At 37.6% G+C, this 21,568-nt stretch overlaps 5 protein-coding genes across 7 annotated transcripts; 1 reads left to right on the forward strand and 4 right to left on the reverse strand.

Moving 5' to 3' along the window:
- On the reverse strand, positions 1 to 4,774 carry LOC110417194 (RING/FYVE/PHD zinc finger superfamily protein). Its single transcript, XM_021429425.2, has 10 exons — positions 3,559 to 4,774; positions 3,179 to 3,265; positions 2,960 to 3,091; positions 1,968 to 2,099; positions 1,777 to 1,842; positions 1,576 to 1,686; positions 886 to 978; positions 744 to 777; positions 439 to 509; positions 1 to 330 (listed from the first exon to the last, which is right to left on the reverse strand). Exons 1-10 carry the CDS (start codon positions 4,531 to 4,533, stop codon positions 253 to 255), a joined length of 1,779 nt encoding a protein of 592 aa, XP_021285100.1. The 5' UTR covers positions 4,534 to 4,774; the 3' UTR covers positions 1 to 252.
- A 2,795-nt stretch (positions 4,775 to 7,569) lies between these two features.
- LOC110417394 (uncharacterized) lies at positions 7,570 to 9,171 on the reverse strand. The gene is made up of 2 exons (XM_021429730.2): positions 8,625 to 9,171; positions 7,570 to 8,414 (listed from the first exon to the last, which is right to left on the reverse strand). Exons 1-2 carry the CDS (start codon positions 8,919 to 8,921, stop codon positions 7,905 to 7,907), a joined length of 807 nt encoding a protein of 268 aa, XP_021285405.1. The 5' UTR covers positions 8,922 to 9,171; the 3' UTR covers positions 7,570 to 7,904.
- A 2,294-nt stretch (positions 9,172 to 11,465) lies between these two features.
- Positions 11,466 to 14,014, reverse strand: LOC110417393 (Glutathione S-transferase family protein). Its single transcript, XM_021429729.1, has 6 exons — positions 13,597 to 14,014; positions 13,291 to 13,425; positions 13,125 to 13,203; positions 12,781 to 12,875; positions 12,071 to 12,238; positions 11,466 to 11,965 (listed from the first exon to the last, which is right to left on the reverse strand). The coding sequence occupies exons 1-6, from the start codon at positions 13,928 to 13,930 to the stop codon at positions 11,805 to 11,807; spliced, it is 972 nt and encodes a 323-aa protein (XP_021285404.1). The 5' UTR covers positions 13,931 to 14,014; the 3' UTR covers positions 11,466 to 11,804.
- A 326-nt stretch (positions 14,015 to 14,340) lies between these two features.
- On the forward strand, positions 14,341 to 16,348 carry LOC110416151 (uncharacterized). Its single transcript, XM_021428013.2, has 3 exons — positions 14,341 to 14,650; positions 15,164 to 15,449; positions 15,562 to 16,348. The coding sequence occupies exons 1-3, from the start codon at positions 14,585 to 14,587 to the stop codon at positions 16,077 to 16,079; spliced, it is 870 nt and encodes a 289-aa protein (XP_021283688.1). The 5' UTR covers positions 14,341 to 14,584; the 3' UTR covers positions 16,080 to 16,348.
- On the reverse strand, positions 16,271 to 20,104 carry LOC110416146 (protein kinase STUNTED-like). Of its 3 annotated transcripts, none has more exons than XM_021428008.2 (10): positions 19,794 to 20,100; positions 19,607 to 19,695; positions 19,404 to 19,516; positions 19,211 to 19,326; positions 18,298 to 19,137; positions 17,928 to 18,176; positions 17,685 to 17,845; positions 17,151 to 17,378; positions 16,896 to 17,045; positions 16,271 to 16,732 (listed from the first exon to the last, which is right to left on the reverse strand). In XM_021428008.2, exons 1-10 carry the CDS (start codon positions 19,903 to 19,905, stop codon positions 16,454 to 16,456), a joined length of 2,337 nt encoding a protein of 778 aa, XP_021283683.1. In that variant the 5' UTR covers positions 19,906 to 20,100; the 3' UTR covers positions 16,271 to 16,453. The 3 variants fall into 3 exon arrangements, 2 of the variants coding, with proteins under 2 accessions (XP_021283683.1, XP_021283684.1); XR_002445144.2 differs by having other exon boundaries at positions 16,595 to 16,732; positions 16,896 to 17,029; positions 19,794 to 20,104; XM_021428009.2 differs by lacking the exons at positions 19,607 to 19,695; positions 19,794 to 20,100 and having other exon boundaries at positions 19,211 to 19,339; positions 19,404 to 19,519.
- Between the last annotated feature and the right edge of the window lie 1,464 nt (positions 20,105 to 21,568).

A 21,568-nucleotide genomic window follows, 5' to 3' on the forward strand; every position in this document is an offset into this window, starting at 1 on the left:
TGGCATGGAAAGCACTCTAGCAATTATAAGTGGCCTGTCAACTTTATACAGAGATTGACTCGACATTCACAGAAAACTTCATATACACACTTAACTAGAAAAGATGACAGCAGAACAACCGAGTTTTAGAACAAAGAAATGATTAATGCACAAACTAATCCTTCTTATTATAAATAATAATCAAAACCTCAACCAGTATAATAAAATCAACAAGAAATTAATTGAGTGAATTAAGACCCATCGCTGGCAAGATCAATGGGCACTAACAAGGAAAGGATGCTGGCAAACCCCACATTCAATGGTCTCAGAACCGGAACTGGGAACTTGGACCTGCAACAATTGTCATATCAGCCGAGCTACAATAACATTGACAAAGAAACAAAAAAAAACAAAAAGAAAACTTGCAATCCAGAGTGATGCTACACATGGATTACACACCTGCAAATGAACAGTGCAAGTAGGACAGGCAACTTCCTTCATCCGCCTACCGGATCCATCAGACTTGGAGCCTGACATAATAAAACCATTTTGAGAGTGGTCAGAGTAAACCCTATTGATAAATGTGTCCTAGAACTTCCTTCACCTTGGCAATTTGGTATGTTTATGTTATTCGACCAACATTTTAAACCGAACACATATGTACCCTCTTCCATTTTATTTTACAAACATAATAATGCACATACATATGTATATGCAAGTAACTTCTTTCGTGGTAATAACGCATTCAGGAAACAAGAAACTACCTGATGCTGATCTGCGATTCTTTTCCATCTCCTCCTGTCATAGGTCATCACAATCAGACAATGAACGGAAGTAACTCAGCCAGATTTTCATAAATTAATTGCAACAAACATTAAAATCATAAAGTTTCAAAACAATGCTTACCTGAAGCTTCCTAGCAAGATCCTCATGACTCTGTATTCCAGCAGGTTTACTTGCTGCTTCCTTAGCATTACTCAACCTCTGAGTCACTTCAGCCTATAAAGTGTAACAGAACAATAAGAACAAATGTTGATGATATTGACCAAGACCATTCGACAATTCCTTTCTCAGTAAAAATAAAAAAAAGGAAGAGAACTATGAACAATGTATACATTCTTTCCTTTGTTCAGCAAACAACTATTGAACAATATGAATATTCTTTCCTGTATTCAGCCCTTCCTTGAACTGCCTCATCCAATTCAGTTGCCTTAACCACTAAAAGAGTTCTCTAACCACTCCACAGAAAAGCTTTAAAGGGGCGAGGAAACTTATTTCATGGTTAAACCACCGGAAAACAACTATCCACAGCAAGTGATGCAGGAAATAATAGTCATCCTCCATTACACTTCCATAGATCAGTCAGCCAAGGGTAGGCATTAAATTAAAGAACATTATAGATATACAGATACTCTACATGCTCAACCAAATGTGCATAAAATCTGCATAATATGTCCTTATCATCCTCAACTATAACCACACACCAATGCCTAACTGTCAAGCTAACAAGTTCAGAAAACCATAAACAGGAGAAACCACCACAGAAACTATATTGCTATGAAAGAAGATGGTGAGAAAACTGATTGATAAGCATACCATGCATCGGTCACAAACCCGAACTGGCTGAGCATTCTCATCAGCAGTTAGAGCAATTCTACCGTGGGTACACTTGTCACAGAAAATATCCCCACAGTTCCTGCAGTGGTGCTGAAGAGGAAAAGGAAAAAAAGCATTACACTTAAATGAGAAAGGAAGGCAAGCAGGAAACTGTTTTCATATACACAGAGAATGATTTACCTTCCGCACAAAAGCCCCAAAATCAGTTCCACATGCTGTGCACTTTGAAACAGCTTCATCAGGAACCTAAGCAGAAAAAGAATATATAGATAAGCCTGTTTTGGATTTTTTAAATATAGCTTTTATTTGACCTGCAATTTGCAGGTGAAACCAAAAAAAAAAAACCCTCTTCCTTAGAACTTTAATTTTACCCAATGATCTTTCTCCTCCATGCCAGGCTTCATCAAGTTCATCCAATCAGCAAGTCCTCTCTTCTTTTCTGCAGGTTGTTCAGTAGTCTTCAGAAATTCGGGAGGCTGGCTTCTCCCACCCATCTCCTTGATCTGCAATCAAAGGGTGAAAGAACTACAGCCATCAAGACACATCCAACTTAGGCATGCAAAGGCCTTATGAACATATCTAGTGTACCAATCAAAGGACGATAAATGAAAGAGAATCATGTCATAAATGTTTAAGGATTGAGATAAAAGAAAGCAACAAAGTCTCGCAAGAAAATTTGTGCCTTAAACACATGCAATGCACATATGCCTATAAGCACCTGATAACTTCCGCAGCAGCATGACAATCTTCCATACCTTTCGAATGACTAAAAGGCTCATTATTTTAAAAACTTTGGGTACTGCAAGTGAGCGACAATATCTTGCCATTGTGCTCTCTTCTGATAGGCTCTTACATCAAAATCCTAATGGCCAATTTAAGAGAAACGAAATAATTCTTGCAGATTATATTTCTCTTAAGCTACAAAAAAACCATGCTCCATGGTACTTCATTATGTTCCTCCTCCTGACTCCTGAACAGAGATTAGTTCATTTTGTGCTCACTTGAGAGTCTCCATGCAAAGAAATGAATTAGTTACCTAGTATGTATTCACTCTTTTAAGTTGGCTTTAGTCCATTTGCAACAATGCCCAATGCATCCAAAGTATGAATCTAAAGTCCAGACTAAAAATCACAAAACCAACTCCATGATATTTGCAACTCAGAGCAAGGACTTTTTCTCTAATTGAGAATTGGAACACTTTAGGTATGGATCGGGAATATACCAACCACAACCACTCCCACCACCCCCATAGCCCCAACAGAAAAAAAGTAGACAATGATGATAATGATAAAATCATTCAACGTAAACTGTAAACTGTTAATTTCCCATACGAAATTAAGAAAATTATAATTCTGACACCAACCTGTACAGTTGCTGCTGTTACAGTATCCAGAAGGGTGTTTGTAGTGTAACTGTTGGATTGCAACCTGATCCGCCTTGGTTCAAAGTCAACAGAGCTCTTGGACCAGAATGCAAATGTAGATGAGTCGGTCACCTACATTAGAAGAAAATATACCATTTAATTGCAATGCCCATCATTAACAGATACGAAATACAATAAAAGATATAGTAGGCAACTTACATCGCATCTTGTGATGTTCTCAAGAGGATATATTCTCAATGTTCGACTGGTACTTGGGTCAAGCATTCGAATACCATCCAAACCAATCTGACACCAGAAAATCAAGCTATATAATGAGTTCAAAGTACTAGATGAATAGATAAAGCGGGACAGAGAACATAATTATCTATCAGAAATATGAACTACAATGTTGATAAAATCATACAGAACTAAGGACTGGTCAGGCTAAAATTTGAAGAACCTTCAAACCATTTTAGTCATCCAGTTTAATTTCACAGATAATTCAAAAATATAACCAACATAGTTGAACTCAGATACCAGAAACTTCATCACTTCAACCAAAAGCAAATCCAATTTTAGCAATTTTAATTAAAAACTACCTGGCAAAGTACATCCATGGGGCCCTGTCCTCCACCTTCAGACAACAACTTAACCCGAAACTTCTGGACCCCACTCTTTACATCTTGCTGGGTCTCTGCCTTTGGCACCGCCCTCACAATCTTACCAGAAACTGAACTTGACCCGCCCGACGAGTCCTTCCCAGAAGGGAAATTAATAGAACGACCATAATCATCGAATTGAACCCAAGTCGACGATTTCGGAGCTGTGCCACGTGCCCCATAAGGCTCCACCTTGCCTCCTTCATAAGCATAAATACCGTCCCCATAAGCACCATCATCACCATATCGTGAATAGCTATCCGATCGCTTCCCGTAGAGATCGGATCCTAAATCGGATCTACTCCGGCCATAGCCTCCTCCGAATTTCTCGTCGAAATAACCGACACTGCTGTGATCGAATTTCATAGAGTTATCGTAAGGGTTGTCGTATGCAGGTGGGACAGAGGATACAGATGATCCTTGGCTATATGGGGCTGAATAATAGGGCGTATTGGGGGTAGGGCTAGGGTTTGATGGAGGAGGGCCATAGCTGGGAGCCGTCTGATGTTGATCATACGGCTCGTAATAAGGTGGCTGGGAAGTCGGCGGCTGATAGGGAACATGTGAATCATAAGGCGGGAAAGAAGGAGCAGCGGCCGCCGACTGCGGCGCTATAGGTTGTTGATTGAAGGACGATTGTGAAGTTAGCGTCGGTGTCGTTGGAGTTGCTGCGCCTGACGATGGAGCATAAGAGGGAGCAGTAGGAGGGACAGGATCAAGATTTTGGGTATAGGGAGGGTAATTTGGGGGATAAACAGAGTAATCGGAGGAGGCGTAACCGGATGTAAACGGCGGCGCCGACGCGTAGGGCGGTTGGTGAAATTCGGTGGGGGATGGATTCGGATTCGGATTCGGGCTAGGGTTAGGGTTTGAATGAGGGTATTGATAATAGGAGCTGTAATCTCCTTGTTGCATCGCTGATCTAGGAAAATTCTTCTCCGATCGCTTACAGATAAATCGCTATGGCCAAATTGGATATCGTTTCTTCTTTTTTGTTCAAAATTTTCTTCTCGATTCCTTTTTCTCAATTGGGACCGGATAGACGGGAAGAGTCGAGTCGACGGAGACTCGATGACGAATAAGTGGAAAAAATTTGTTGTGCGTCTCTATGTACTAAGATTTAGGTATACATGGACGGGTGGCAAGATCTTAAATATGAACAGCTGACCAGCCGTTGGATGATAAGATCCCAGTCTGATATGCCACGCGAATGGGTAGCTAAATGCTTGATGCCGCCCGTATTGGGTTTATGGGCTGATAAAGCCTTCTAAGGCTCAATAATCAGGCTGCTTTATCATCCTCTACGCAACGTGTTGTCTCATAAATTTACCTTCACGTCCTTGTCCATCTCCCTGAAAATATGCTAACCGCGGTTGTATTTTGGTAATTTCATGTTTTTAAATGGACTTTGTGAGCGTATTCATTATCAATTATTTCCTTATTTTTATTTATTTATAAATAAATTTCACTCACACCTCCTATGGTTTTAATTTTTTTGATACAGTACCTTATTTTTTTCCAAATAATTCCCATAAATAAATTTTGCTGTCATAAAAGGTTATACTGTTAAATTCACTCAACAAAATTAAAATCAAGTCTAACTCAAATTTTATTTCAAAATAATTATATAATTTTAGTAGTAATAAACAAAATTTGAGTGCATGAATTGGTTTGACATATAAATTCTTTAAAATCCAAGTTTAAATTAAACACGATAGGCTCAAAATTGATCCATGCACACTACTCTACTAATGCTTACAAACTCCCCACACCTCAAGGTAATTTCATATTTTTTGGGAAAGTAAACATATTCTTATCAATTCTAATATGTTTATGAGAAAATATCGAGATAGTAAAAAATAAATATATGGTGTAAAAAACTTCTCACATACTAATTATTTGATAAATTCTACATACAGCGCTACTCTAATATATTCGAGAATTGAAAATCAATGTATTAGAGCATACAATCATAAATTGTTTAATTTGTCCTTAATTAACATTGAAAAAAAATTAAAGGTATAATATTCAAATAAACTTTTAAATTATGTAAAATTTTTTAAATAAGTTTTTTTTATTTTATTACGTTCAATCAAGTTCTTATATTTTTATTTTGAATCGAATAGGCATTTATAACTAATAATTGATTAATTATTATTAATTAACATATTATTTATCATCTTATATTTACATAATATTGATATGGCATAATGTCATTTTTAATTATGATATTTTAATATCTCACATCATTATCAATTATGACATGTTAGCATACTATATTAATATCACGTAACATAAATTGAAAAATGATATTTTAACTAAGTCAATTATCAATAATTAATCATAAAAATTTATTTAACTTAAAATAAAAGTATATAAATTTATTTAATTCAAAATAAAAATATAAAAATTTAATTAGACGTATAAAAAATATAAAGATTTATTTAAATTTTCTTAATCAATTTAGAAGATATTATACCAAAATTAAATTATAAAATATTAACAACACAAAAAATTTAATATTAAAATTTTCCAACATACATGATTAAAAACATTGAAACAAAAGAAATAACTCAAGCATGAGTTATACCTATTTATATTCTTATAATCTCAAATCAATTATCGTAAAAAATTTCAAAATTAATTTTATTCAAATTAATGGAACCATTTTAATCGAAAATTACTCAAACTTAAAAGTTGGATCTCATGTCATGGGAGTTAAGTCTGGCCCAATCTTTTATTTGAAAGCCAACTGGGCAAACCTTAAACAGGTCCAAGAGTTTCCACGAAGCGAGGAGGTAAATTGGGCCCGTGACGTAGCGGATCTCCAGCATATTCAGCCAGTCAAAGGCGTAAAGGCCGATGCCACAGACCCAAAAACCGGCAGCTGTTTCACCAACAGCGGCTCTCCAGATCTAGTCAAAAGGCCCAGCCGGATCCACACTTCATAGGCAGCAAGTTGATCAACCGACGATGCGGAAGCATCCTAGCCGTCCACGTACACTTCCACGCGTACCGAAAACTGGTCCAGTTCCTGGATTTATCAATAGAGGAAAATACAGCGAGGCAAAAGGCCGAAAAATAAGATTGGAACAAATGGAAAAGAGAGAACCCGGCTGTCAACTTTCGTGGTCTCGCTTTGTTTGGAGACCTGAATAAGAACCAAATCCCGCATCCCGATTCCCCATACAGAGACCCACGACATCTCAGACAAAACAACCATTTTTACTCACTCGTCATCCTTCCCCTCCCTCGGAAACGGTTCTCTGATCTTTAAACACATTGTAGGGCCCACTCAATCAACCGCCCTTTGGTGGGTCCCGGGACACACTCGGAACTTTGGGACCATCCCCTGTCCATTCTTTTCCGCCAGGATGGAACTGGTAGCGAGGAAACAAGCTGAAAGTGATTTTGCAGATTTTGGTATCGACTTTCCCATACAAGGACACTAGAACGAATGGAGATATTGAATAAATGATTTAAAACAAAGAAAATATGGGATGAGATGAGGAGCTTTCCTTTTGAACTTTTCTTTCAGCTTTCTTTTCTTTTTTTTTTATGTTCCTGATATTGGGGTTTTGGAAATAACTCTTGCTTCTTTTGCTTTTCTGCATCAGACACCATGAAACAGGGCGCATGCAGGGTTGTTATTGATGAGTACCTGGAAGGGTTTATCTCATGTTTAGAACTCTAGATAGCCTTGGTTAGGCTTTCAGGATAGTCAATTAATGTAGCTTTTCTTTCTAACTCGTTTTACAGCTCCTCCTGTCATTTCAATGGGTGATTCATTGGATAGAGCAAAGGAAAAAGTGCTATGAGTGGCGGTGGAAAGTTCCACTCCATGATAAATATCAAACTTCGGCTACCAAATCTTTTCTGCCAGTTAAACCGAAACAATACCTTATTACCGCTGAAGCAAGCTGATACTTCCCGTGAGCCAAGAAAAGAACAAAAAATTCATCAGTCATTAAAGAAATATAAAATTTGAAAACAAATATTTGTATTTTTAGTGCAATCTAAATCAGGAAAATGGTAATTAACCCGGAAAGGGTCAAAAGTTGAAAGATTCTCGCCAAGCCGATACTGTCATCATTTGAAGAAAAATTAAAATATAAAAAAAAAAGAAAGAAAAACAGAGGGGGAAATCAGTTGACATAATAAACCAGGAAAAGCAAATAAAAAAGAAAACAACATGATGACAGTACAGGCATCAACAAGTGTGCTTCCCAAAAAATGTTTCCCTATTGCATTTGCAATCCTTTTTTCTTTGCTTTGTGCCTTTCCTGTTAGACCCAAAAAACCTTCATGCTCGCCTCCTTTACAGATTTACAGACAGGACAAGAATCAAGAAAAGCTTCACAAGACTTGCACGAGCAAAGGTGTCTGCAAGGTAGGAAGAGAACGCACGAGCTCCTAGAATTGCAGTGTTTACAAGCCATCTTTTTGCTCTCTTCTTTCACTTCTGCTCCTTGTTCTCTGTCACACGAGCCGCAGAAAAGGGACTCTGCATCTTCGGCTCTATTGCTGACCCAGACTAGGCCCTCTCTGACCTGTTCCAGTGTGTTGCTTAGATCCACAACCATTGATTCGTTTGCTTTTGCAAGTCTTTGCCATGACTCGCTCTCCATTTCCGCTTTTCTCAGGCAGGCTTCGAGCTCCATTGTTCTCTTTGTTGCTCGTGCCAAGTCTTCTTCTTTTCGCCTCATCAAATACAAGGCCCTTGATTCCATACTCTTCAGCAGGATGGCCAGTTGTCGCTTCCTTTGCTCACCTAAAGCAGATCTTAGCCTCTCATTCTGTTTTTTCCCCGCCCAGAGATAGAACAGGAAGAAACGAAAAAAAAATCAGTCAAAACAAGACAAGACCCGGAAGAAAACAGTTGATAATATTCAAAATCCATAATGATAAAATCAAGATGACTCTTACATAAGAAAAGTAGACCAAGGTGATCATTTTGTAAAGAAAAAGATAAAAATGAACTTTTGAGAATATGATGGATTTCTTACCTGTAATTGAAGAATGCAATCAAGCTCCTGCCTTTGCACCTCCAGTTGAGCATCTAAAGATTGAGAAAGTGCCATGGGAAGAAAACTATCACACGTTGAAGAAGAAGAAGCCAAGTTCTGAGCGTTTTGTTGCAGATTGAAAGGAAAATTCTGTTGATGAGGGTCTTGAAGACTGAAACAAAAATCATCTTCAAAGGAAGGACCTGCAGGTGCAGGGTTTACCATCCAATCTTGAAGGCCACACATGGGCAAAGGGAAACCCATATTTTCAGGAAATAACTGTGCTTGAACAGCCATAATAACTATTGCCAGGTACTGAGAACGGAGCAAAGCAACATAAATAAAACGTCCCCCTTGGCCCTTGTAAGAATTCACATACTTGGTAAAGACTATTAATATGAAAACCAGAACGGATACGAAATGGGGTAGGTTTAAAGCTAGAAGGCTGATGCTCTTGTTATATCAGAAGAGATGCATGACCCAATTTCCTCTCTCTCTTATTTAGCATAACCTTTGCCTTTGCCTTTGCCTTCTTTGTTGCTTTGGTTTCTGGTTTAACTGAAATAGACCATCATGAGAGAAACCCGTGGATGGTTATAAGTAGAGTGGGAAAACCGACAAAATCTTGAGATATTTTAAAATTAAATTTATTAATAAAGGGCGATTTTATGGACATAATTTGTTTGTACCGACGTATTTAAGGAACGAAATAAGGAAAATAAAGGATATCAGAGCGGGACAAAGAGAGTTAGAGAACGCTTAGGACTCTCGCTCTCTCTCTCTGCCCTCTGGTCAAATCCCAAAAGGCTTCAAAACCAAAAAAGCATTTATGAGAGAGATATAAAGGTGGCGGTAAACGACGACGTACACATGCAGATTTTGTGACAGCAAGTCACAGAACTATCGGGTCAGAGATTTCACAAAGAGAGAGAGAGAGAGAGGTGGTTTTGAAAGAGAAATTCACTCAATTTGCGACTGAAAGAGTCAGACGTTGTAAGGGGAGGAATCAGAGATTGGAGAAATTGTCAGTTTGGTCATTGGAAAAGGCGTGAAGAATTAATTTATTTATTCTTGCAGCTGTTTTTCAAATTCTCAAATGTCGATGTGTAGAGTAATTAAAAGAAATCTTGCCGGCGTTTGGGTTATGAAGAGTTTTTGTTTATGCAATTTTTTAACCCTTTGCTGCCATTGCCATGTGGCCATGTTCGAGCCCTTGGATTAATATGGGCCAGTCTGGCTAAGGTTTGGTGGTCTGGGCCAGGGTGATTACGGGCCAGAAACGTCACCTCATCTGTTGTAAAACCAGCTGGCCAAGTCTGCTCCAGGCATCAGGATCCAGGAAGAGCAAAGACTTTCTTTAATGATAACGCCTACATTTTTCACAGAGGCTTTGTCAACTTCGAACAAATACGTGCAAGGAGCTTCCTGTTTGAGGCCATCTGCCACTTGCCACCACATTCGGGGCTGGTTAACACTTGGGGGCCTACTGCCGCCTTCAGTCATTCACGTAACGCAAACCCTACGTCGCCTGCGGAGATAACAATTCTTCAGAGGGCTTCTTTTGATGTGATTGTGCCCACTTAATGAACAACAACAAAGGAAAAAAGAAGAAAAATCTAGTGCAAAGTTTTAAAACCCCTTTTCACTGACAATCGGATACAAGGTTTTAACCGCGAGAGAAACATGTACACTCCGCTGTGCACTCTGCTTTTTATTTTATTTTATTTTTACCTAGCCCGAAAGCCTGGTAAGGTATAGCTGCGGTGCAGATTCATAAGTGCAATAGTGAAATGAGCCGTGTGGCTTTAAAGGGAGCAGCAGGCAGCAGGGGAAGCATCTACATACCCAAAAAAAGGGTTTGGTTAGCTTTTACATAGAAAGATACAGATTTTGCGTACGGGTCCAATAAGTGCATGGTGCTGTTTTGGTATGGCAATACCAAAGTAGTATTTGACGCAAATGGCAATTAAGATGCTCTTCTGATCGAGTGCGGCTCTTCCAGGCCCATGAATAAGCTAGTTCAACGGCTACTGAAATCGTCTTAAATGTTAAAGTCGGTGGTACCATTTCCATCTATCCTCTGATTATATTTATAGCTGTTTCGATAGAAACAAGGTTAGGAGTAAGACTTACAGACAAGATTCGCTTCTCACTAGATCAATGCTTTGAAATTGCTTATGCCCAAACTCTGCTATTACCTCTGGGAAGGATCGATATATCATTACAAAGCAAATTCATGATTAATCTACAATGAAATCTTTTCAAAATATCCGATGTATAAAATAGTCATTTCTCATTAAAAAAGTGAATCTTTTCTTTTTCAAAATTATACAATAAAATTTAATTTTTCATTGATATATTTAAACGGGTCAAATTCCTATAAAAAATACTTCTCAATTAACCAAATATTCATACGCAGCAAGGGTAGCGAGGGTTTAAACTCTCACTAATAAATCAAATAGATCAAATTTCTATCAATTAAATCTGAACAGGCACAGTTGACCTGAAAATTCCAATTAATGTTACAAAATACTTGAAGAAGGAACTCAAAACAATTCATTGATTCATAGCCAAATTTGGAATCTTGGATGACGTAACAAAAGGAATGGTACGTGCCAAGTTGTAACTTCTAGCGTCTTACTCTAAAGCATTCCAGTCCATTTCAAATCAGGAATTCACCCTGGTTCCAGGAGAATGGCAAAAACTTGCCGACACAACTATGTCGAAAGAGAGAATGCAACAGTTGAGAAGGAACTGCAAAAGAGTAAAACTACAGTGGGGAATGTTGCAGAACCTAGATGATGGATCGAACTAAACCAGCAAGCAATGAATCTAAAGTAGTGCACAGACCAAACAGCTAGTGCGTTACCTACAAGCAACTCCAATGTCAAATCACAAAATGGGTCCATAGAGCACAAACAACACAACCAATACGAGCAATTACAGTGGAAAATATTTATTTATTTTGATTTTTAGTAAAAGCTGCTTATGAGAACTGTATAAAGTATAATTCTCCACACAGCACCACATTTTGATAAGATAGAAGTAATCACATGATGAGTCATACTCTTGCCTGTTAGTAGAAAACTCTTCAAAAACAATTATTTTAAAATTCTCCGTTGCTTGCAAATTCCGGTTGACAGGCTGCAAGTTCTACTCCAGCAGACAGTTTTTTTCCACCTACTCCTTAATTCTAGCAGATTCTCCCACAGTGTTTTCCATCCGAGTGTACCATTCACCAATACGTGTATGTTCCACCATATCTTTACCGGACTTTAGATACCGGATCGGCCTCAGAACGCCAAAAACAGAAAGGTCAGCTAAATTGGGTTTTGTTCCACCTGGTAAGAGGGATTATATAAGAGAAGTTAAAGGTTTGAAAAATTTCGACATCTCGTATATTGTCAAGATCACAACATTACATTATAAATGTAAACTAAACAGACCAAGATAGTGTCGGTCCTTTAAAGCATCCACCCATATTTCTGCAGCTTCATACAAGGCTGCTCTCTCATCAGTAATGTTGTACTTCTTCTTCAGCTTCTTTGAGACAAAATACATAGCTGCTGCTCCAGCATACTTTGCTACTAACCTCTCGGCGAAACTGAAATTGCCTACATTTATGGGAAAGTATCATAAACTAAAGTATCATAAACTAAAGATGACTGGCTGAATTTCATGCTTTATCCCAGCATGTTAAAAGTTTTTAAAGCATGACATAAGCAAAGAACATTAAGTTGTTGATGGTCTAGTAAAAGACACTTTAGAAAATGAAAACACAGCAGACAGATGGGGACAAGAAAAAAAACATTTATAAGAGTACAAAATTATAATGTATTAAATGAGGGCTCTAAGACTAAAACCTCAAGCACAAAGTAAGGCATTGTACATCAATCTCACACTAAATATGAATTGACAAAGTGCTGACTTGATTTGACCTAAAAGCCAAGAGTTAATAACACGAAAATAGTGATAAGTGTAAGTGCGGAACACTATTCCCTTCATGGCACATATTTAATCAACAGACTTTAATAAAGCCAGACACATATTCAATCCTTATTCTCGGCAACAAAAGTTTGTGAAAAAAACTGAAATAATGCAACAACCAACAATGGTAGCAACAAATTATTGAATGCAGAGGGAAAATTTATCTTACCATGAGTGGTGATATAGTCAAATGATTCAAGTGCCTCAGAAGTAGTTCGATATATGTTCGGGGATAAAACATGCACCAAGTGATTATCCACCCACCTACATCATTGTAGTTCCACAATCAATTACAGCAAAAGCCCAAACACTATATTGATGGTAAATCATCCATGACATGGAAAATTTTTTAAAATAGGAGTAATACAAATTGTCTAAAATAAGATGCAATAATTTTCCTCCTGCCAATAATTTGGAAATCTTCATCCAAGTCTTCTAAGTCAAAACAGTAACTGTAGAAGCAAATGTTATAATCTAAAAAGATAAAAGAATCAGGGAGGTGGAGGAACATACTGACACCATTTCTTCTCTTCACCATCATCACAGATAGAGCTATCTGGATTGATCCTATGAAAAAGCTTATCGATTATATCTGGAGACAGACAAGAACAGTAATATTAACTTAAAATGAGAAATATAATCGGAAGATAGTTCACAAAGATTAGAAAGAGCAAAGAACCTGAAGAATCAACCATCTGTTCACCATCAACTTTCAGTATGGGCACCTTCTTGTAATCAGACCACTTGATCTCCTTTTTGCTGATGGGGTTGACTTCCACAATTTTATATGGAATGTTATTATAATCCAAAAATGCTGCAATAAGAACAAGAAATTCAACCAAATGAATTAACAAAATCAAACAACGAAGAGAAAATAATTCAAAGAAATGGGCCAGGAAAGGATTACAAAGAATTCAAGGAAGGAAAGCTTGGGTATATTAATCTTAATATAGTATTAGTTACAACTGAGAGTGAATTTACTTACCTTTAACCTTGTTACAAAAAGGGCAAGCTTCATATTGGTACAGAACGACTTCGTTGTAATGGAACTTCTCAGAGCGAGGCGGCTCCTTAGCATGGGCGTCCTGAGCCAGAGGCGATGCTGCCACCGAAAACAACATGGTCCCCGCAACACCGCGTGCGAAGGAGGGACGCGAAAGCCCCAATCGATCGGCTGGTTTCTGCGAAAAAATATGAGAATTTGACGATGAAGAAGAGCATGTGCTCATAAACGCCGCTTGAGCCAGCCATTGTTCGGTGGCGGCACCGCCGCATGATAGGGCTCTGCTGATGGTAGCGAGCCCGTTGACTCTTCTCATGGTGACCAACTCAAAATTTTCTCCGTGACACTCTGTTCGGTTCCAGTTTCCAGAATTTCCTGTGACTTTCCCCTGTTCTTTGCTAAAACAAGAGAGGTTTAGGGTTTAAGCTGCGTCTACGTGGCATTCGCTAAGTCCACCAATTTCAAAACGACGTCGCTTTTTTTGCTTAAGAAAAAAGGCCAAATCGAAATTGCATACGTAATACTGCCAGCTAGCACTTGACGGACACCAGATTCTTAGTCAGTGAATTTACCGAAAAAGGCCTAAGAGAACATAAAAATTTCCAGCGAAGAGTCCTGTACCAATGGGGAACAAGTGAAGGGTAGCCTCGGTAACAAAATATCAATCAATCCCCCATTCTCCCACGCTATAAATACTCCCCTATGGCCGCCAGAGCACGCGATTTTTCTTTGTTCCCTTTTCATCTGTTGAGAGAGATCTGAGAAAACCCTAGCTGTTGGGCCTTCTTGATTTGGTGTCTTCTCTTTTGAAGAGAAGAAAACTCGGAAGGTTTTTAGATCGTTAATCGTTTCTGGGTCTCGGAAGGTTTTTAGATCGTTAATCCTTTCCGCATACAGAACGACCCAGGGTTTTACGGATTCGTAAGTTTCTTTGGGAAGTTCTCTCGGATTTCGAAAAGAAAAGCCGATCATGTCAAGGTGCTTTCCTTACCCGCCTCCAGGGTATTTAAGGCACGGATTGGTCGAATCGATTAAGGTTCGTTGAGCAAAAGTATTTGGTTTTCACTTTTGTTTGCTCAACTGCATGCATTTGTGATAGTTAAGTTATGATTTGTACTTGTAAATTTTGTAATTGAGAGGCAAAACAATAGGAATTGCTTTTTGACTGTTGTGCCAATAGCTTTGTAGTTGTGAATAAGAAAGATTTGTAAATACAAAGAACCTTGGTATTTGTAGGTGAATAAATTCATGAAACTCTTAAAGATTTTGTAAAGATTGAGGCTTGGATTTTACCTTTTTTTTTTTAAAGTAGATTATTGAAAAGCTGGATGTCTGATTTGATTAGAGAGTGGAAGTTTATGAGAATTGTAATGGTTGTTTGGACATGTTCCCCTGTTTATAAAGGGTGTCTGAATTCAATTTTCTAATTGATCTTTAATAGAACTCTATGCCAAATTATTAGGCTGTGAAAATATCCGAACTTCAATTTTATGGTAATCTTTGGTATTCCGCTCCCTCTCTGCTAAATTTGTTGTTTTGGTTCCAAAAGCTCGAGAGAGAAAAGGTTCTGCCAAAAACAGAACAGAAAATACATAAGAGGAGGGAGAAGAAGGAGAAGAAAAAGAAGGAAAGAAAAGAAAAGGAGAAAACGCACGGTATCAGCAAGAAACTTAAGAAGCTTGATGATGATCTAAATGGTGAAAAAGATGAGCAATTGGGGAACAGTGACCTAACTGAGGAGCATGAACCACCTGTTTGCTACCTGTCTGATGGCACCCAAAACAGCAACAAGAGAAAAAGGAAAACCCCTTCCTTAAGCGAATGCAGGGTTAATGGTGAGTCTTGTTCATTGTTTTATCAGATAGGCTCTGTTTGCTTACTGCTCTAGTTTCTTAGAGGCTATGTACGTGTATTGGGATATTGAACTTTGTATTATGCAATCAATAGGGAGTATAAAGATTCGGTTTTCCTTTAAAAAGCACCGGGAATCTGATGCATCACTCAGTGAAGAACCGGTCTGCTCTACCTCTGGAAGGGCGGATTGTTCTACCCAACCGATAGCTCAAGAGCAGCCTTACCTGTCGAATCAAAAAGAAAATATAATTACTCCTGTGCCAGAACAGAAAATTACTCCTGTGCAAGAACAGAAACTATGGCGTGACAATGAAAGAAAACAGCAAATTCTTTCTTCCCGAACTTCAGTGTTTGACAACAAGATGAAGAAGGCAGCATTGCAGTATAAAACCTTGCTTGAGGATTTGATGCCACTTCCTCTCCAATTGCAGAACCTTGATGACTATGATGATGACTGGCTTTTTAAGTCGAAGCAGCAGGGAAAACATGTGGCTGAAAGATCCAAAGTTGACAATGATGTTGCATGTCCTAGTATTGCAACTTCATGTCCACGTGCTCATTTTCTTCCGGATGTTGAGATTTATGCTTTGCCTTATACTGTTCCATTTTGATCCCTTTGGCTTTTGAAGAATCTGATGTAACAGCTGCTGGTAGAGGGGTTTGTTTTTTTTTCCCACCCCTACAAAGAGTGCTCATAATTCTTTTAGTCAGTTAACAAAATTGTAGCTTGGCGGTACAGGGCTACAATGCCCAACTTGTACAGTTGTTGAGAATTTCACCCAAAACTGAAACAATAGAAGAATTTATCCTCATATCGTTTCTGATGGCATTTGAATTTAATTTCAATTTCATTTTCTAATTGTTACAACTTCAAGAATCATATATCATAACCGTTATTTACATCAAGAAATCATGTTGATTTACATTTTCAATCTTTGCTTAATAAGCTTTAGCTCAATGGCCAAGGAACAGAAAGGCTGTGCAACTACAGAAGCGCTGATAATGATTGGTCCTGCCCTTTCTTAAGGTAGTCTTTCAGCATTAAGCGACCCTTTTTTCCACCACGATATCTTGATGTGGTATAATCGCTGCACTCCGATGTTGAATCATCATCTGTAAATGAAACTGAAAGATAGGTATATAATTTGTGAACAAATCCTGGAGAAAGGTCATCATCTTCCTGGTCGTTTGGTAATTTTGATTCAGCAGCGTGAAGATCATACCACTCTGTTGGTTCCTTCTCTCCTCGCAATATTTCTAGTACCTGGAGGGTGGACGGAGAATCAGCTTGATCTCAAACAATAATCAAAGTGAACTGGATCTACTTGGAGATTTACCCCCTATTTAGAATGGTAATATGATCTGATTGGAAATATGTCAAGCTTTTTTCGGAGGAATTTACTTAGAAGCAGGGCAAGGATGTCTACCTGGCTCACTTTTGGACGGTGCCCATCCAATTGATTGAGGCAGAGGGAGGCAGCGACAACCATTCTATGCATTTGAGCAACGTCAAAGTCTTCATTTAACGCTGGATCCAATAGTCCTTGGAGATCCCTTCTCTCTAATAATGGCCTAGCCTGTGTTAGATCATAATTTAATTTATTTAACCAGGAATGAACATTTCTGTCGCAAGTTTCTCATATCATCGACTAGTGAAAGTGTGTAAAAGCAGAAACTCTTACCCAGTGGATCAAGCTCTCTTTTCCTTCCAGAGCCTTTGAACTTATTGGTCTCCTTCCTGAGAGCAATTCTAGAAGCACAACGCCAAAGGAGTATACATCAATCTTGTCACTGACCTTTCCTTGCATGAAATACTCAGGGGCTATATACCCAAAAGTTCCTACCACATTGTCATCAACCGTGTAGTTTGGATCCGTTGGTCCCCATATGGCAAGCCCAAAATCAGATAACTGGAAGGGTGAAGTGAAAAAAGCATTGATACTTCAGTTTGTGAAGAGTTTTAGAAGACATCTTCAGTTTGTGAAGAGTTTTAGAAGCCATCTGGTTAGAAACTCATCTAATTAAACCGCTCCTTCTAGATCGTATTCAAGGTTCATAAGTTGTAGCAAATGTGCCAGTAGTAAATCATGGCATTTAGATAGTTCACTACTTTTTTTTCAGTTGATCTTTTCTTAGTTTCATGGTAGGATCCCGAAATGACTTGATAAAGTTACTGCAATTACCAGAAGAAGAAAAGAGAAAAACGAAGAAAGTACCTGTGGCTGAAAATCACCAGAGAGAAGAATGTTGGAAGATTTTACATCTCTGTGTATAACAGGTCGAGAGCACTCATTGTGCAGGTAATTTAGAGCCTCGGCAATTGCAGTGGCCACTTTAAACCTGACCCCCCATGGCAACGCAGACTTCTTGCTTTGACCTGTTTTCGAAATAAAATCTAGTTAGTAACTCCTCTGAATCTTATGTAACATAAGTAAACCTTGCAAGGAATGGAAGATTACCATGAAGAATTTCCTCTAAACTCCCTTTGGGAAAAAAGTCATAGACTGAGATGAGATGGTCATCTTCAACACAAACTCCAATTAGAGGTGTGATATGCTCGTGTTTCAAAGAAGAAACAATAACGACTTCCAAGAAGAAGTCACTCCAAGCTTCTTTATATGACTTTAGAATTTTGACAGCGACTGCCTTGCCACCAGGAAGACGCCCTTTGTATACATTGCTGCATCCTCCCTCTCCGATCAAATTTTCTACAAGAGAATCAAACGAATCCGAACAAGAAACTTCAATAATAAATCAAAAGCTTTGAATTTATAAGCCTTTAAAAGCATCTTGAATTCCCAAAAGTAGAAGCTTGACTAGAAAGATAACCTGGAGAGAATTCAGAAGTTGCTTGCTTAAGCTCCCTGAGGCTGTACTGCTTGCAATGAAGCTCCAAGTTGTTCAGCATCTTTCTTAGCGCTGGGAAATAGTTTTCTTTCCCAACAGGATTTTCCACTTCGGTGGATAGTAATGCATTCCTGGAAGGTGGAGGTTCGACTGTTAATTGAACAGGTGCGTTTGTTACAGCTTCATATTCTGTGAAAGAATCTGAAGTTGTGGGAGCTGTAATGCGGAGAAGAGGCCACCCTGGTTTTGAATCTGGTTCCAAAGTTTGTGTGATCAAAGAAACTGACAATTCTGCATCATATCCAGGCCCATAATTTTCATCTTTGGAATTTCTACTGTCATTAGCTACTGATTCCTCCTCTTCAGAGCTGTGAATTGCTTCTTTAGTCTTGCAATCGTTTATAGTAGAATCCTTAGTAGTATATGTTTTGGAAGTGATGCTGGTTTGATTTGAATGCAAAGCTATGTGGTTGACGACTGTGGTAACTGGATCAGGCAGGCTCATCACCCATTCCACAACTGACATATCTCTAGCTTCAGGTTTCTTAAAATTTTCCTGATTTGGAGAAGGTTTTCTTCGAAGCAAAGGCCAGCCAAGGCTTGGTTCTGGCAGTTTTCTTCGGATTAGAGATATCGAGTTTAAGAGAATGGCCTTGCGACTAGAATTGCCTTCTTTTGCCCCTCCAATATCCTCTCTTGCTACATCTGTTGAAACCAGAACCGCATGAGATTCAGCATCTTCAGACTCTGGTTTCTCTGCATCCCTCAATCTAGCACCATTTTTTATGAGATACAAATCAGGTCTCGAATTTGGCTTGAAACCTGCAAAGCTGATAGAAATCAGAAACCTACTCTAACAATTCAAGGGAAGTTAATGTATGAGTTTGGTACAAACCTGTTAAATGCTGAATCGGTGGTATTTCCAAGATGATCTTTCCCTTGTGGACAGCCAGAAGAGAACTAATTGTTGGCAATTGATTTACGCAATAGCTGGCATATGATATCCAGCTCCTGCAAACCATTTCTGTGCCTTATCAGAGGAAAGAACGCGAGAATTGTACGTACTCATCAATAAGAAGTCAACTTACCAGATAGCCTCCTCTGGGTTTCTTTCCATAAGCACAGCCTTGGCTACACGGCAGTTGGCTAGCTTTTTTAGAACCTTACGGATTGAACTTCTTTGTGGACTGCCAAGGTTACCCTGAAATTCAATTACCAGAACAATGGATTTGTTCCTTCTTTAAAAAGGAAAGGCAAAAGTTAGAATGACAAACTGATGACATCAGCATACCTGTCTCACTAAAGCAAAGTCCGTGCCAATGTTCCTGTGATCTTTTCTCGACCAGGTTGTTTGCCAAGGAAGATTTACAAAGCCATTATCTATTTGTAAAAATGAAAAAGAACCCATAATTAAATTTATACAGTTTCTTGTACAAATTAAACAAGTGGTTGAAAATGATGAAAAGTTTTAGCAAAACCTGAGTCTGAAAACACATGGATTAAGACTAAATCCTTTCCTAACTGCGCTGATTTCACAAGCTCACCACGATGAGCAGCAACCTGCCTACTTGCTGTAATTTCCTTAACCATCTTTGCCCCTTTAACCCAGACCCACTGTGCTTCGATTCTCTCTAAACAAGAAAACCTTCTATGTTCTTATTCAAGATTTTTCTTCTTGCATGAAATCAAGCTGGCAGTAGATTTTTCCAATTCAAAGAGTCCAGCAATAATAAAAATCCCAGAGAAATTTCTCAGACGTTTCTTTATTTCCGTCAACAAGGCAAAGAAACAGTGATCGAGTGGGGTGGCAACATGAACAATATCCATTCATAAAAATAAAAATAAAAAATTAAATAATGAGAATTAGGCAATGTGGGTAAATGAGATGATCAAGGGGCAGAATGTGAAAACAAAGACGACACGACACGCATCTGTCCTAATTTGAATCTTTGACTGTCAAATGTTCTTTGTTTTTCATCAGTCGAAGCTAAGTTAACCTACCATTTTTCAACATGAAGCAATTGCCGCCAACATATTTATCAAAAAATTAATCATATTGGGACTGAAAATCAAACGTGCAATTCATTTTTTATTGGTCCTTGGAAAGTCAACAAGCCCTCCACTTTGACCTAAATTAGATATTGCTTCAACGTTTCAATCATCAGTATATCACCCTACTGTTCAATCTACGTTTGGTAAAAGGTAAAGTTGATGAATATTCGTCCCTCCTGCTTTGTGATAAATTATTTTGACCATGTGTAGCCCTTTTATGCGTGCCCAACCAACACATATACTTCATCAGTCTTTTTTTAATGGAAATTAAAATTAAAATTTTTATTTTAATATATTTGTATTAAAAATGGATTTTTTTTGTAATATAGAAGTTCAATAATCTTCATAAAAAGTGTACTTGATTGAATGAATTTATTTTTATGTTTTACTAAAAATTTGTTTCAAGATTTATCAAAAATAGAGATAACTATATTTTAATTATTTGAAATTTATCAAAATTTAACTAGTGAAATTCATGATGTATTCTTATTATATGAATAGTATCCATAAACATATCTGACCATATGAGAATATTTTATATATTAGGTTTATTAAATTAATTGAACTTAATCTTTATCGATTTGATTATATTTGAGTAGTAAATTAATTAGATACTTTTACCAGTTCAAATATTGTCCATATATATTTAAATGTTTTAAAACATTGAATAAATTGATTTAAGTCAACAAGCCCTCCACTTTGACCTGTATTAGATATTGCTTCAACGTTTTAATAATCAGTAAATCACCACACTGTTCAATGTATGTCTGGTAAAAGGAAAAGTAGATGAATATTCGTGGTTCCTGGGTTCTACAGAGTTCCGACCTTGTGATAAGTTATTTTGACCATGTTTTACTCTTATATGTGTGCCCAACCAACACTTACACTTCATCCGTCTTTTCTTTTTAATGGAAATTTAAAATTAAAATTTTTATTTTAATATATTTTATATTAATATTTGAATATTTTATAAATATATGAGAATATTTTGTATATTAGGTTTATTAAATTAATTGAACTTAATCTTCATCTATTTGATTATATTTAAGTAGTAAATTACTTAGCCACTTTTACTTGTTCAAATATTCTCCATAAGTATTTAAATATTTTAAAACAGTGAATAAATTGATGTGCGAAAGAGAAATAAAATATTTCATTTTTTTCCTTAATCTTAACACAAAATTTTAATTTAATATTATAA

This window comes from Theobroma umbraticum, unplaced genomic scaffold (genome assembly GCF_002168275.2).
Source record: "Theobroma umbraticum cultivar Fairchild unplaced genomic scaffold, ASM216827v3 scaffold_51.0, whole genome shotgun sequence".
NCBI classification, from domain to species: Eukaryota; Viridiplantae; Streptophyta; class Magnoliopsida; order Malvales; family Malvaceae; genus Theobroma; species Theobroma umbraticum.

Excerpts from the sequence above, each read along its gene's own strand:
- LOC110416146 (XM_021428008.2), bottom strand. The coding sequence starts at position 19,905 with ATGGTTAAGGAAATTACAGCAAGTAGGCAGGTTGCTGCTCATCGTGGT. Across the intron at positions 19,696-19,793 it reads CCATGTGTTTTCAGACTCAG|ATAATGGCTTTGTAAATCTT; the intron begins GTTTTGCTAAAA and ends TTTTACAAATAG. Across the intron at positions 17,046-17,150 it reads AAGAGAGCTTGATCCACTGG|GCTAGGCCATTATTAGAGAG; the intron begins GTAAGAGTTTCT and ends GATCTAACACAG.
- LOC110416151 (XM_021428013.2), top strand. The coding sequence starts at position 14,585 with ATGTCAAGGTGCTTTCCTTACCCGCCTCCAGGGTATTTAAGGCACGGA. Across the intron at positions 14,651-15,163 it reads GATTGGTCGAATCGATTAAG|CTCGAGAGAGAAAAGGTTCT; the intron begins GTTCGTTGAGCA and ends TGGTTCCAAAAG. Across the intron at positions 15,450-15,561 it reads AAGCGAATGCAGGGTTAATG|GGAGTATAAAGATTCGGTTT; the intron begins GTGAGTCTTGTT and ends TGCAATCAATAG.
- LOC110417393 (XM_021429729.1), bottom strand. The coding sequence starts at position 13,930 with ATGAGAAGAGTCAACGGGCTCGCTACCATCAGCAGAGCCCTATCATGC. Across the intron at positions 13,426-13,596 it reads TTTTTGTAACAAGGTTAAAG|CATTTTTGGATTATAATAAC; the intron begins GTAAGTAAATTC and ends TTCTTATTGCAG. Across the intron at positions 12,876-13,124 it reads GAAGAGAAGAAATGGTGTCA|GTGGGTGGATAATCACTTGG; the intron begins GTATGTTCCTCC and ends ACAATGATGTAG.
- LOC110417394 (XM_021429730.2), bottom strand. The coding sequence starts at position 8,921 with ATGGCTGTTCAAGCACAGTTATTTCCTGAAAATATGGGTTTCCCTTTG. Across the intron at positions 8,415-8,624 it reads ATTGCATTCTTCAATTACAG|AATGAGAGGCTAAGATCTGC; the intron begins GTAAGAAATCCA and ends GGGAAAAAACAG.
- LOC110417194 (XM_021429425.2), bottom strand. The coding sequence starts at position 4,533 with ATGCAACAAGGAGATTACAGCTCCTATTATCAATACCCTCATTCAAAC. Across the intron at positions 3,266-3,558 it reads CCATGGATGTACTTTGCCAG|ATTGGTTTGGATGGTATTCG; the intron begins GTAGTTTTTAAT and ends TTCTGGTGTCAG. Across the intron at positions 331-438 it reads CTTGCACTGTTCATTTGCAG|GTCCAAGTTCCCAGTTCCGG; the intron begins GTGTGTAATCCA and ends CAATTGTTGCAG.